We start from the raw sequence: 15,638 nt of genomic DNA on the forward strand, positions 1-15,638 counted from the left end.
GAACGAAGCACGAACAAAGAAAGAAGAAATTTGAAAAATTGCAGAAACGAAAAAATGAAAGAGATGGAAAGTATTTATAAACATGCTAAGGGGCATAATGGTAAAAACGGGGCAGTCATTAATGAGAATGCACCGTTACCAAAGTCTACGCGCATCCCTAACGGACACGACGCTTGATTAGACGTAACTGTCAGAACCAAAAAGACACGGAAAAGTCATGTCGGTTTCAGGAAATCACGTCGGTCCTCCAACAAGTCAACTACGACCCCGAGTAAAATACTCGAACCCAAGTCTTATAGAGATCTTGGGCTCAAGTAGGGGCACTGTTCATACCCTGGCCCAATAATAAAGGCCCAGGTCCAAATAAAAGGCCTAGTCCAGAGGATTGAGCCTTGCTGAGCACCAACCTTCGCACTAAGAAGTCGGTGTTAACCCCGACTTACTCTAAAGAAGTCGGAACGGAGAATAGCTGGCAGATAAGCACTCATTTAAATGAGTAACTGCCCCTAAAATCTCTCTAACTACTTCATCGAGCCATATCTTAACCTCCCTAAGATAATGGGACGATTAACACCCTAAAAATATGGCACTACTACCAACGGTGGTTATTGGCTCACCACTATAAATACACTGACTCCCCTCAGGTATTTCTAAGCCCAATACTCTCTAGAACTGCTCACATCCTTGCTAACTTAGGCAGCGGAGTGTCTTTGCAGGTACCACCCCCATTCACTCACGTACACAAGTCGGAAGGAGGCTCCAGCGTGCAAACCAGCTCGGAGACTACCGTCCGCAGACGATTGGGCCAACTAGCGCCATCCATTCTATTAATCTCCGGTTACCCACCGTAACAGTACTTATAAAAGATAAATTCTAATTGACAAAATTAATCAAAATCTAAAACTATTCAAAATTCTCAAACTACCCAATTTAATATTTTACCATCACCCTCCTCTAATTTCACTATCTTTCTTTTTCCCCTTTCACCACCACCGTAACACCCATTCCCCCCTCACCTCAATCCGTTACTTTCTAATCCTGCTCCTTTATTTTCAATTCTCTCCACATTTTCCACATTCTTCATCAACTTCTGAAAAAAAAAAAAAAACAAACTCATCAGAGATTTCGAGCGACAAAAAATTCTCTATACCAAAAAAACTTCAGATGAAAATTACATCTTCAATAAATTATATACTAAAGCACTAATTAAATTGACGTCATGCGTATATCTTTTAATAATAATAATTAAACTGATATTATATTTTGTTTTAGAAATTGAAGTATTGTAAAAAAACTAAACAACACAAAGCAACAATGTTTCGTAAACAAAATCGATTTATGTCATGGATATTGAAGACACTAAGTAGTAAATACATAGTTTAGTCTTAAGAAAATGTATATATGAAATTCTCTGAATAATCAGTAGTTAATCACAATATAATGCTTTTTAAAATAAATCTGGTCCCCCCATGTGCGTGGAAATTGGGGAAGCCCACATGTCGCCGGAAACAGATCACCGCCATAATTGTGCATTATTTGGGATGCCCATCATATTGGCGGATTCAATATCTCAATGATTAAATAGTGGCGCATCTGCAGCCGAGGCTTGGGCTAGTGGCACGATCTGTTGTCTTGTAAGTAGCTGCACTCGGGTTCAAATCCTAGTAGAGGTAATATGAACCCTTAAGTGAACTCATATAGTGTGTGTGAGTGTGTTGTGTGGGTGTGTAATACATGAGTAATGTCTAGGATTAGGGGCTGTCTAATCCATCTAACCAAAAAAAAAAAAAAAATAGTGGCGCATCTAAATTCTATTAAAAAAATTTGTTATTGACTAATGAATTATTATATGCACAAGATAAGATTCAAATTTTTTTACTTATTTAAAAGGACAAATAAGCTGATCACTCAACTAACCTAAATTTATTTAATTTGTTATAATTTAGTTTAAGAGACATGGACACAAAGATATAGCACACTAGTATATATTTATTACTTATTTGTTGAGCACAAATTTTTTATGAACACGTTAGTATATAAGGCTGTGTTTGTTTAATGTCCTTTAAAATATAAGACATAATATTTTGTCTTTGTCTATTTTACCCTCATTTAAAAAGTATCAACTTTATTTTTTTTTTCTTTTATCTTCTTCCTCCTTCCTCTCCACCAATTTCAAGAACTCATCTTTTTTCAGAAAAAAGATAAAATTTACAAAACCAATAATCAATCAACTATAAACAAGATTAAATATATAGACTATAGGACTGAAGGGGAAGGATTTTAATTAAAATAAAAAATGAGTAGAAAACAATGATAAAAAGAGATCCAGAGAAAAAGTGAGCCTTGAGTCTTTCTCCTCTCCTTCTTCCACCCATTCCAATCCAACAACCTCTACCACCATCGTCACTACCATCATCGTCATTTTCTTCAAATACTCCATCCCTTCCACTAATTGCTCAAGTACAACATTCTTCTCTCCAATTTCATCATCGACAACGCATTTTTCAACGAGGACACCATTGACGTTCTTGACATCGTCAACGAACAATCCTCTCTTGGTAATGCAGATGATGGCATTGTTGCCATTGGCAAAGAACCATCCTTCAACCGTTTTTACTATTTCTTCTACCATGTCAATTTTTGGGAGGAATAGGTTGAGATAGTACCAAAAAAAATAAGGATAGCATTGTCCAAAAAGATAGTTTAGTCTGTGTCTCAACTCAAAAATCTGTGTCTCAGCATTATGAAAAGACACAAAATACATATCTTTTGTGTGTAAGTGTGTGTAACCTTGTCTTTATTATTTGATGTCTCAATAAACAAACAATACACATGTACTCCCGTGTCCATGTCTTTTATGGACAGGAACACTAAACAAACACTACCTAAATGCACACAAAATACATAAATTTAATATTTTTTAAAAATATTAAGACATAAAAATATAATTAATTAGACATAATTTTTTATATTTTTATCTCTTATTAATTTTTAAAATAACAAGTTTATGCTTAACCCTAATCATTTTTTACTTTTCTTCTCTATTTTTTGTTATGCTCGTTATCCTTCTTTTTTCCTCCTTTATTTTTTATTTGTCAATAACCTCTCTTTTAATTACTATTTTTTCTGCCACCATTACTACCGCTACATCTCTTCCTCCTCCTCCTAGATTCATTATTGTTGTGTATCCTCCTCTTTTGTCCAGATCTACCGACTTCTTTTCTTCCTCCTCCACGTAACACCTCTTTCCCTCTTCGAGGCACCCACGGCCGCCTCTCCCTCTTCTTCTTCGAGTCTGTCATTGTTGCATCTCTCTCTAGCTTATTTCGCTTCTACCTCAGTTTTGACTCTTTTCTATTTTTTTCGCCTTCCGTCTTAATCGCTTTCCTCTTCAGTTACCTTCTTTTTCTCCTTTCACAGATCTTCTCCTTCGTAGCCTTCTCTTCTCTTTTTGTTTTTTTTTAAATAAATGTTCTTGTTGATTTTTATGAAATTCTTGTTGAAATATATTGGTGAATGATTTATTTTGTTTAAAAAAAATATTATAAATATTAAATAAGATAAGTTTGAATCTTTTTTTATCTCCTAAATTTTATCGATACTAATAATTTGTGTCTAGATTTTTTATGTCTATATTTCTGTATCTCTGACTTAAGACATATATAAATTAAATAATTTCTATAATACTACATCTTTTTTGTGTACCTCCTCTTTATGACTAGCATAAACTCAATATTTAATTATTATTATTATTATTATAAATATTAATTTATCTCTAAATTTTTCTTTAATAATTAATTTTAAAAAATATTTTTATATAGTAAAAATTAATTTTTAAATCAATAATTATATATTTATATATTTTATATTTTAATATATGTTTTAAAAATATTTTGTGGAAACGCCTCTTAAGTAACTCTAATCTTTGCATTTGATATCACTTTCATTCTAATTTTATTATGAGATTGTTAAGTTGGAAATTTACATAAATGAAGAGGGATGGTCAATGCCTGAATGACTAATAATTAGTCATTGATGGCTGAAGGGAACAAAAGATATGCAATAAGTACTCATCACTAAACTAAAGCATGTGTAGTGAAAAACAATTTGAAGTTCGGATTCATCTATTAATTTTTTTTTATCTTTTTGATATTTTTTTCCTTTTGTCTTGAACATGAGAATATAATTTTTGCAGATACACCACCAATCTTCTTCAGATCTCGGTGTTCACAAGTTTGTCATGTTCTCACTCTATTTCAGAAAATTATGGGAGCTTATCTTTACTATAATATTTACTTCTTTAGATTTTTTTCTCCATTATTATCATAAGTCACCTGATTTTAATGTCGTTGGAGTTTCAGTCGTTCTGTAATTTTAATAAGTTTACAAAAGAGTTAATCATTTGCTGACTCAATTTAATTTTAACTTAAAATAATATATTAAAATTATTCATTAAGGTCATTTTTAATAAAAAAAATAAGGATAACTTGAACAGTAAATGTGACATTTGACATTAGTTGAAAAAGAGGACGAAGCAAGTCTTATAAAAATGTGAAAACGATTTTTTCGTGTTACATGAATTCAGGAGTGTTTCAATCAAATTTTTATAGATGATGATGAAGCAGAGATGCGTTCGGTAAGAGAGAAAAAGAAAAAAGGGTTATAAAGATAAGATGAACGTCTTATTATTAATAATGATAAATTACCCTAAAACTATACATGTTACTGGTATATATATATATAGCTAAGTGACTAAAAAACAGAGGATAAATAGAAAAATTGTAACTAAGTGTGTGTTTGATTTAATATTTCATCCAATAAATATATGTTTTATTTTCTTAAACGGCATTTTTTTGTTTGTTTTTTATTTTTTTATCAACGTTCAGCGTAGGGGTGTGCATGAGTCGCATGAAACCGGATTTGACATGACTCAGATTCGACCCGAAATATATATCAGGTCTATTTATTAGAAACGAACCCGGTCCTAGACTCGATGAAACCTATACACTTTCGGGCCACGATTATACCGGATAAAAACCGGGTGAAAACCGAACTGTTAACATTACATTACCTTGATATCTTCTTATATGCTAGCATGTGAAAATATCCCAATTTCCAAGAGTCCAACCATTATTCGACATGGTAAAATTCACTTAGAAAAATATAACAAGAACTAACTATTCTCTAAAATTAAAGCATAACCATAATCAATACTAATATTGTATAATAACACCAAATATTTAAATCAATATAAATAAGTGCATTAGTCTAAAATCTTATGCATTTTAAACATAAAACCAAGGTTCTGAAAATCAAACCGGTTATCGAACCGCTCTAGTTACTGGTTCATTGGTTTATAGGTTCAACCGGTTCGATCGTGGTTGAACCGAAAAAAACTGTTATATAATAAAATAATAAATAAAATATAAATAAAAACATTAAAACATAATTATAATTTAATATAAACTTTAAAATATCATCCAAATTAAAAGTACTATATAAATCAGAATGTTATAATCTCATTCAAATACAAACTCAAAAGTCAGATAAGAAAATAAACCAACTAAACATAAAATACCAACATCCAAGTTTGTCATCAATCATATTTATTCATATTCACAATTTTATCACATTCATTCATATTCACAATCCCTTGCCTTATTCAGCAGCACAAAAATTGAATTCAATGAAACCATTTATCCACTTGAAATGAAAATGGCAAATAAAACACTTGCTCTGAGAACATCAGCAACAACATCCTCTGCTGATTTTGCATACTTCTGATTCTGATATTCATAAACAATGGCCACTACATGTTACGATTTAATATTAGGAAGGGTACTAGTTATGCCCATTAGAATTACTTAGTCTTTTAAGAGTATAGATAAGAGACTTTTATAAATGTATTAAAGGAATTAATGAATTGATATTGAACTTGGTTCAACTAGAGAGATGTCCACCAACATACATAAGAATTAATTTACAAAGAATAAATATGCTAATAATCACATTCTATTTTATCTACACAAATTCATTTATGCATGTGTTTTGCAGACAGACGGCAATAATAATCCATCATATGCAAGACCAAACAAGCAGCAAATCAAAAGAGTAAATAAATGAAAGAAATATAGAAGAAGCAAGTACATATACCTAAAAAAATCCCTCATGTAAACAATGGAAACCATGTTTATTCACAATGAGTTGCTTGCAAGAAATTAAAATGTGCATATACACAGATAGAGTAGGTAGAAAGAGATGTCGAGTGTAGACTAAAAGAATGTAATTTGGTGATTAAACTACAGCATTCAACAAAGTAGAAAGACCTCTTCTGCAATTAAACTCAACGTAATCACTGAGCCAAACTTTCTCAAAACATAACAATTATCAAAATTTATCACAATCTAAACTCATATCTAACAAACAGCTCAAAACTTCAGGCCATCAACACACACCAACACTGGCAACAAAGATCAAACAAATCATCAAATTGCTGTGTGTAATAATAACAATGCATGTTGCAATTGCTCAGATACATTCTTTTAACTTTGACAAAAACTTCATTCACAGTTAATCACTAATCAGTAAACAACAATTACTAACCACACTCACAGTTCATCATGTTGAATCACAGTTCAGTTTCAGTAATATGTTTCACTAATCACTCACTAGTCAATAATCACAATACAGGAAGAATCACAGTTCAGTTTCATGTTGAACTTGAATCAGTTCACACTTCACAGTTTCACACTACACAGTTCGAAGAAAAATTAAACAGGGAGACAGAATTTAACCAGTTCACAGTTTCGGTGTTCATCATCTTGAATCACAGCTCAGTTTCAAACTTTCAATTCAAAGTAAAATACCTCCAATCAGTTTGAGTAATCAACTAATCACACTACACAGTTCAAAGAAAATTAAAACAGGGAGAGTGGGAGACACTGAGGCAGCGAAGGCACCTTCAAGGCAGAACATGCAAGTATGCAACAGGGAGAGTGAGAGTGAGGCGGTGGGAGACAGCGAAGGCACCTTTTCAGTTCTCCACGGCTGCTGCGGTGGCTCGACGGCGGTGGCTCGACAACGGTTGCTCGACCCATGTGAGAGTGAGGCACTGAGGCGTTCTCACTTCTCAGTACAGTTCTCGACGGCTCTAGGTGGCGCGACGGCGTGTCTCGACGGCGATCCCTCGACCCGTGTGACGTGGTGACGCCAGTGACTTCAGTGAAGCAAGCTTGCTCAAAGAAGAATCATCAACAATAGGAAGTTGGGAACCACTAAAACAGAGAGAGCAATGAAGGGAATTAGGGATCTCAGTCTCAGCCTTGGCCCTTGGGAGTTTTCATGATTTAGGGATTCAGACTTCAGGAGAACTCAAAAACGGCAGCGTTTTGTTGCTTACTTAAAAATCGGCCGGGTCACAGTTCGGTTCGACTGACCGGTTATAGGCCGGTTTGCCAGTTCAATTCCGGTTTTTTATTTTGCGATTTTTATGATTAACCGATCCGTTTTTAGGTCCAGTTTACAGTTCGACCGGTCCGACCGGCCGATTCAAACCGATTTTCAAAACATTGCATAAAACATTAACTTATGGTCTTATAATAACTAATAACACAAAAAATTAAGGTTTACAGTACTTAAATTTCACATATGAATAGCCATCATCCATCATTAATAACACAAAATATTAATTGTATATGATGACCAGGCCACCGAGCCGAGTTCGGGTGTTCCGAGCCATGGCTTGAACCCGACCCGAAATAATGACCGGGTCTATTTTTCAGACTCTTATCCGGTTCTAAACCCAGTGAAATCACACCAAAATAACTTCTAAAGTGTTCGAGACCGGACCGGATCTTCGGATCGGACCGAGCGTTACACACCCTAGTTCAGCGTTCTCCAAATGTACGTTTTCCAAAAATAACATTCGACTTGCTTCTACATCTAATTAAAAATGCCGTTGAAAATTTATAATAAATTAATTTATTTTCAACCAACCATACCTTTTCATACTTTTTTTTTCTTTAAAAAGGAGTCCTTCTATAAAATCTCAAATACAAAAAAATTGAATTTAAAATTAAAATATTGGTTCATTCAATAACAATAATTATATATTAATATTTATTATTTAAATACATTTTGGTTAACATATTATATTTATATAATAATATTTATATTTTTTAAAAATTACATTTAATAATATTTATCTTTTGCATAAGTAATATAAAAAATAATACAAATTATGTCCTCTTTAGTAATTTTACAATCTAATGTGATTTTGGTCAACATAATTCATTTTTTCGAAAGCACATTTGAAAAAAAATATCCAAACAAAATTACATTGACACAAATTCAATTTTGATCAAAATTAATTTTGTAAAAGCACATTTATATCAACATCCATTTGTAGACATTAATTCAAACACACACTAATTATACCTGAGTGACAATCTCCTAATAGATTTTATCATTGCGGCTAATTCACCAAATAACTAATGTCCACCAACAGCCTCCATCAAACATGGGAGTGAATATCAAGCATGCCAAGCTTGCATTGAAACTTTGTGATTGGACCTGGAGCTAAGCTCTTTGTATTTGTTCAGAGGTAGGGATGGGTAGCAATTTTAAGGAACCATCTTGGACACGATCCCGAACCATATGATAATCGATCTCGATGTATTTGGTACGTTCATCGAAGACGAAATTTGACGCAATGTGGATCGCTGACTTGTTGTCTCAGAAGAGAGTGATAGGTTTTTCCAATTGTACTTGAAAGTCACAAAAGATATAGGTCAGCCAATGTCCTTTGCAAATAGCTAGAGCTAAAGCTCTATACTCTACCTCAGCTGAAGAGCGTGCCACTATAACTTGTTTTCTACTCTTCTAAGAAGAGATTGAGGATCCTAAGAAGAAGCAAAACCCAGACACTGACCTGCGTGTGTCCGAGCATATTCCCCAATCAAAATCAGAATAGCCAGTGAGGTGAAGGTTTGACTTAGAAGAGAAGAGGATTCCGTTGGCTGGAGCTTAGCTTAATGTCCCCCAAAATGTGCAAACCAGCCTTGAAGTGTTTGATGGTCACACAATCTAAGTATTGGCTGAGTTAGTTAACAGTAAAACTAATATCTGGACGAGTGTTGGTCAAATACAATAGCCTCCGTATAAGTCTATGATAGGGAGTCAAATCATGAAAAGGAGAACTAGATGACTTTGAAAGATGAAAAGTGTAGCGCATAGAATTTGTGGCATATTTCAAATTTGTCAAGCCAAATTGCTCTAAGAGATCAGTTGCATACTTTTGTTGGTATAACATGATGCCTTCTTTGCTCCTGGCAATTTCAAAGCCAAGAAAATATTTAAGATGACTGAGATCTTTGATTTTGAATTTGACATCCAATAAAGCTTTAACCTGAGTGATTTTTCTCAAATCATTGCCGGCAAGAACAAGGTCATCAACATAGACCAAGAGGGAGCAAAGGACTTCAATACTGAGCATAGCATGTGATTCCATTAACGACTGGCTTCTTGAGCCCATAGAGGGAGCATTCAAGTTTGCATACATTATTGGGAAGAGCTGAGAGACTTGGGAGGACTTTCATGTAAACAATTTTCGGAAGGTCACCATGAAAAAAGGCTGCATTAACATCTAATTGGTGGAGAAACTAGCCTTTGTGAGCAGCAAGAGCTAAGAGAACATAAAATTTGATATTTTGACTACCGGGATAAAGGTGTTAAAGTGATCAATACCAGCGATTCAGGTATCCCCTTCAGCGACTAGTCGGCCTTGTTGTTCTCCAGAGCTTCAAGTTCATCCTTAATTGCATTCTTCTGACAATTATATTTAATGGCTTGTTCAAAACTAGTTGTGTGTGAGAGAGATGGTTGACGCACCACTATTTTGTGGTACATCTTATACTTAATTGAGTAGATTTTATCTACTATTCTCACACTTATTCATAGAAATTGCACGTTTTACATTTTTCTTCCTGATTTTGTGCTATGGTTGGAAACATGCTTCTTTGGTCTTAATTTAGCTAGTTTTAATCCTCTCTTATTACCATTCGGTGCCTTGATATGTGTGTTAAGTGTTTCAGAGATTACAGGGCAGGAATGGCTTAGAAGATGGAAAAGAAGCATGCAAAAGTGGAAGGAATACAAGAAGCTGAATGAACTGTAAAGCTGTCAGTCCTGACCTCTTCGCACTCAATTGATCATAACTTGAGCTACAGAGGTCCAAATGAGGCGGTTTTAGTTGTGTTGGAAAGCTAACAACTGGGACTTCGAAATGATATATAATTTTCCATAGTGGCCGTATAGCTAACGACGCGCACGCATGTATCACATGCACGCGTTGTTCTGTAAAAAATCCAGTATATCAGAATTCGCCCCCAGCGATTTCTGGGCTGTTTTTGACCCAGTTCTAGGCCCAAAGAACACAGATTAGAGGCTGCAGAGTGAAGGAATGAAAGAGAACTTTTCATTCACATAATTTTAGGTTTTAGATGTAGTTTTCTAGATAGAGTATTCTCTCATCTCTCTAGGTTTTAGGATTTAGGATTTCTCTTAGTTTTAGGTTTATTTCTCCTCCAATCCAGGTTCAGTGTTCCTTTAATTTAGTTTCTCTTCTACTTTTATTTATTCTATTACTTTAATTTATGAATTCTCATGTTATATTCGATTTCTTTTATTAATGCAATTTGAGGTATTTCATGTTTATTGCTTGCTTCCACATTTGTTGTTATTGAATCTCTTGGCTTTGGTTGAGTAGGTGACACTTGAGTTATCAAACTCCTTTGTTGATTGATAATTGTTATGTTTGCTAGTTGATTTAAATCCCACTAACTATAGTCTTTCCATAGGAGCTGACTAGGACCTGGGAAATCAATTTGATTTATCCACTTGACTTACCTTCATAGCTAGAGGTTGACCAAGTGGGAGCAATGAGCAATTCTCATCACAATTGATAAGGATAACTAGGATAAGACTTCTAATTCTCATACCTTGCCAGAGCTTTTCTAGTTATTAGTTTATTCCTCTTGCAATTTACTATTCTTGCTTCTTATCTTAAAACCCCAAAATACACCTTTCCATAACCAATTATAAGCACACTTCCCTGCAATTCCTTGAGAGACGACCCGAGATTTAAATACTTTGGTTATAAATTTTATTAGGGGTTTGTTACTTGTGACAACCAAAACTTTTGCATGAAAGGATTCTTTGTTGGTTTAGAAGCTATACTTTCAGAGAATATATTTGTGAATTCTAGACCACATAAGAATCCGTTCGTCAATTGTCAAATGAAATAACTTGTGAGAAAGGATACTTGAGACATGATGGAGGAACAATCCTGGAAGTATTTGGCATAGTAGTGACATTTATACAATGAAAATCAGCAAAGTGCTTAGGAGGTTTACGGATTCTACTGGATTTTTTAAGTTGTGCTTGGAGGTCATGAGGTTGTGAGGTGCTTTCAGGGATGTGTACACTATCTTTTGTACAAATAAAGTCGGGATGAATGGGATCTCTTTGAATGGAATTAGGGGTGTGAGTGTCATGGTAGGGGAGTGAATTATCTAAGTGTGATTATGCATCTAAGTATGGTGCATGGGATGGAGTATGAAATGAAGGAGATAATAGATGAAATGATGTAGGTGTAGAAAAGAAAGGTATGGTGTGTATAGTGGCATAAGGATCATGAGATGAAAAGTGAGAATCTGAGACAGTTTTATGTTGCTGAAATGAAAAAATATGCTCATAAAAAATGATATTTTTTGAAATGAAAATTTCTTTTATAGTTATATCTAGTAGAATGAAACCTTTGGTTCCCATTTTGAAGTCCAAGAATACGCCTTTTCGGGTTCTCTTTTGTTGTTTTGTTCTGTGATTACTCAAGGTTGAAGTAAATGGCAAACAACAAAAAATTTTAAAATGTCGTATAGTTGGCAATTTATCAAACAAAATATGATAAGCGCTATTGGCATGTAGAGGGCTAGAAGGAAATCTATTTAAAACATGAATGGCTTGAGCAACAATATAGTTCCAAAACTTTAATGGTAAATTGCTTTTAACAATCAAAATTCTAGCCATGTTAAGAATATCTTGGTGTTTGCATTCTACAATGCCATTTTGTTGTGGAGTTTTCACATAAAAAATTTGATGGATTATTCCTTGAGAATCATAAACGACTGCATAATGAATTCATTGCCATTATCAGTTCTTAAACATTTTATTTTTGTATGAAATTGAGTTTTAATAAATTTTACAAAATGTGGAATCAAAGTAGCTACTTCAACTTTAATTTTCATGAAATATGCCCATGTGAACCTACTTTTATCATCCACGATGGGCAAGAAGTATTTGTGGCCACCAATAGATTGAATTGCCAATGTTCTCCAAATATCCATGTGGATGATGTCAAAACAAAGAATAGATTTTGTGATGCTGTAAGGGAAAGAGAGTCTCTTTTGTTTGCCAAAATGGCATGGCTCACAGGTAGGGGTGGAGATGGGCCGGGCTACTCGATGAGGGCTCGTGACTCGGCTCATTTTAAACTCGGTTCCACTCGGCCCGTTTTATTAAACAAGATAGGTTTGGGCTTTCTGTAAAGCCTATTAGTTAAAAAGCTCAGGCCATAGCCTACAAAGCTCGTTGGGTCGGCTCATCAATTTTTTTTTTTTTGTAAAATAAGTTATTCTTAGTTTAGACTTTAACTATTCACTTATATTAAACATAAAACAAAAATAAAAAGAATCAATAGTCAGTACTAATTTAGATCGTAGTTTGCTTGTTCAAAGAAAAAATTTATGGATTGTAAGTATGGTTACGATATGTGACTAAGGATTATTATATAAATGAATTTTTTTACAAATTATGAATTATAAATTATAGAATCCATTTAATGTCAATTTAGATTTTTTTAAGTTAATTATTTTTTGAGTTCTAATTCACGAAACATGCTTTTTAAATAGGCTTGTGGGCTTGTCGGCTTTAAACAGGCCGAGCTTGAGCCTGGAAAAAAGCCTATGAGAGGTAACAGGCCTAGGTTTGGGCCATCTATTTACAACATGGGTCAGGTTCGTCAAAGTCAAAGCTCGGCTCGACTCGATACATTTTCACCCCTATTCACAAGAGACATGTTTCAATTTGTGGAAAAAGAAAGTTGAGAAATATGACCTAATCTACTATACTATAGTGCACCTAAATCTGTCTCACTAGTTAATACATTTGCCAAAGGATAATCTTCAGCAATTATTTGTGTGTGTGTGTTGTATGTGGGGTGATGCTGCCAATTTTTAGTATATACAGCTCTATTTGAAGTATAGCAGTGCCAAGCATCCTCGAGTTTCTGCGTCCCTGGATCTCATAATGAATTTCATTAAACAAAAACTAATAGGAAAGAGTGTTAGTGGCTTTATATACTGAGATAAGATTGAAAGAAAAAGATGGTACGAAAAGAACATTTGTCAGACAGAAATCTTTTGAGAATGAAATTATTCCACTAATGGTGAACCATCTGGTAGTTAAAGTATTACTGGATTTATTCTTTGAAAACTATTAAATAGTTTTAAAGAACAAGAAACATGAGCACTTGCACCAGTATCTAAAATCTAGTCCGTATACTTTAATGCATGGGTTGATAGTGATAAAATTTGATAGATTACTTATGAGGGTGTATGTATCACATTAGCCACATTCTCATTTTGAACTTGTCTTTCACTGTTGTGCTGAAATAGTTCAAGTAAGGCTTGTTTTTGTTCTTTGGAAAACAAGTTATCTAGATTAGCACTATCTTTCAATTGAGGTTCACTTATGTTCTTCAATGCATCATCAGTTAGCACGCTATTGAGTCTTCCTGTGTTAGAATTTTGCTTGATGTGGGGAGGGAATTCATGTTTGTAATATCATGTATCAACTAAATGTTTTGTTCGGCCATAGTGGGAACACTTTCTCACTTGTCCTCTACCTCTTGTTCCTCTCCCTCGTCCTTGTCCTTTCATTTCATCTTGTCTTCCATAGCTATTTCTACTATTTGTAGCAGTATTGGTGATATCATTCACTAGTAACTTGCCTTCACTCGAATTGGAGTGGTTTAATTGTCTCTCTTATTATAACAGTAGTGAATAGGTTGTGTTCATGTCTGGAAAAGGCTTCATCAGCATAATTTGAGACCTAATAGTTGTGTATTCATCATTTAGTCCTCTTAACAATCATACTACGTGGCCTTGTTGTGTATATGTTCTTGCAATTCCCAAACTACATGTGCACGTGTCGTTGCAATCGCACGTCATTAGCAGTTGGAATTCATCTAATTATTCCCATAAGCCTTTTAATTTTGTGAAATATGAGGTGATTGAGCCATCATCTTTCTCAGTTGAAAAATTCTCTTCTTCTAATTCAGCAATACGAAACATATCATCCTGATCAAACCTGTGCTTTAAAGCCTTCCACAATTCAAGAGCTACCTTACACCATAAGATGCTGTGTAAAATTTCTTTCCCTATCGAGGCATGCAAACAAGATAATACCATTGTGTTACCCATATCCCAAGCCTCAAATGAACTATCTGATCTTTCAGCTTTAAGAAGGGAACCATCTATAAATTGTAACTTGTTTTTAGACTTCATTGCTAGCCATACTGAATGGGGTCACTAGTGATAATTCTGAATTGTAAGAGAATTTGTTGTGAGAGGAGTACCTGGACTCTATCCAGGGTGGAGATAGAACATGCTTGAGGGATCTTGAAGCATATGAAAACTTGTTCTTCCTAATTGAGTAATCTGACTCTGCATTGTGGCTATTTGACTCATTATTCGTGCAAAAGTCTACAAATATGTTGTCGAGAAGCTTTCATTCTCCATGGGACTTGCTTGATTCGGATCTGTCATGGTTGTAATTTCTCTAATTTTGACCTTTCAGAGAACAGATTGAAGACCTTTCGTACGTAATCTCGTGATCAGAGCCCTCAAATCTATGCTTTTTTGAAGTATCAAACGTGAATTGAGGCAGCTCTCATCAACTCTGTTGTGTGAGTCTACGTGCGAAGAAGAAAATAAAATAGAATCAAAGGATGAAAGAAAATAGAATCGAAGAATGTGACAAAAATTAGGGTTAGAAATGGGAAAAAACAAGTAGATGAAGTAATGGATAAAATCTTGGATTCATCACATAACTTTCTCTGTTTTCGATCAAAATCTGAATATCCAACTCCTTCCATGCTCACCGCACTATGTTAAAAGGTGAGTTCAGGAGTGGTTCAATCAAGTTTTCATAGATATGATGAAGCAGAGATGCGCTCGATGAGAGAGAGAAGGAAAAAAGGATTGAGAAGATAAGATGAACTTCTTATTATTAATAATGATGAATCACCCTAAAACTATACATGTTATGGCTATATATATTTAAGTAATATATGAATGCTAACTAATTAACACTAAAAAACAGAGGATAAATAATAAAAAATGCTAACTAACTAAAGAGCAAAGGATAAATAGAAAAATTGTAACCAATTATACCAGGGTGGCAATCTCCTAATAAATTTTATCATTGCAGCTAATTCACTAACTAACTAATGTCCACCAACAAGGCGAATTTTGATGAGTAAGGGTAGAAGTCTTTGTAATCATCCCTATAATTAAAAATAA

General features: G+C 34.2%; 1 protein-coding gene across 1 annotated transcript; it reads right to left on the reverse strand.

The window, feature by feature from the left end:
* Positions 1-9,100: 9,100 nt before the first annotated feature.
* LOC130957642 (uncharacterized mitochondrial protein AtMg00810-like) lies at positions 9,101-9,559 on the reverse strand. The gene has a single exon (XM_057884493.1). The coding sequence runs from the start codon at positions 9,557-9,559 to the stop codon at positions 9,101-9,103; it is 459 nt and encodes a 152-aa protein (XP_057740476.1).
* Between the last annotated feature and the right edge of the window lie 6,079 nt (positions 9,560-15,638).

Source organism: Arachis stenosperma, chromosome 10, assembly GCF_014773155.1.
Source record: "Arachis stenosperma cultivar V10309 chromosome 10, arast.V10309.gnm1.PFL2, whole genome shotgun sequence".
Lineage (NCBI taxonomy): Eukaryota > Viridiplantae > Streptophyta > Magnoliopsida > Fabales > Fabaceae > Arachis > Arachis stenosperma.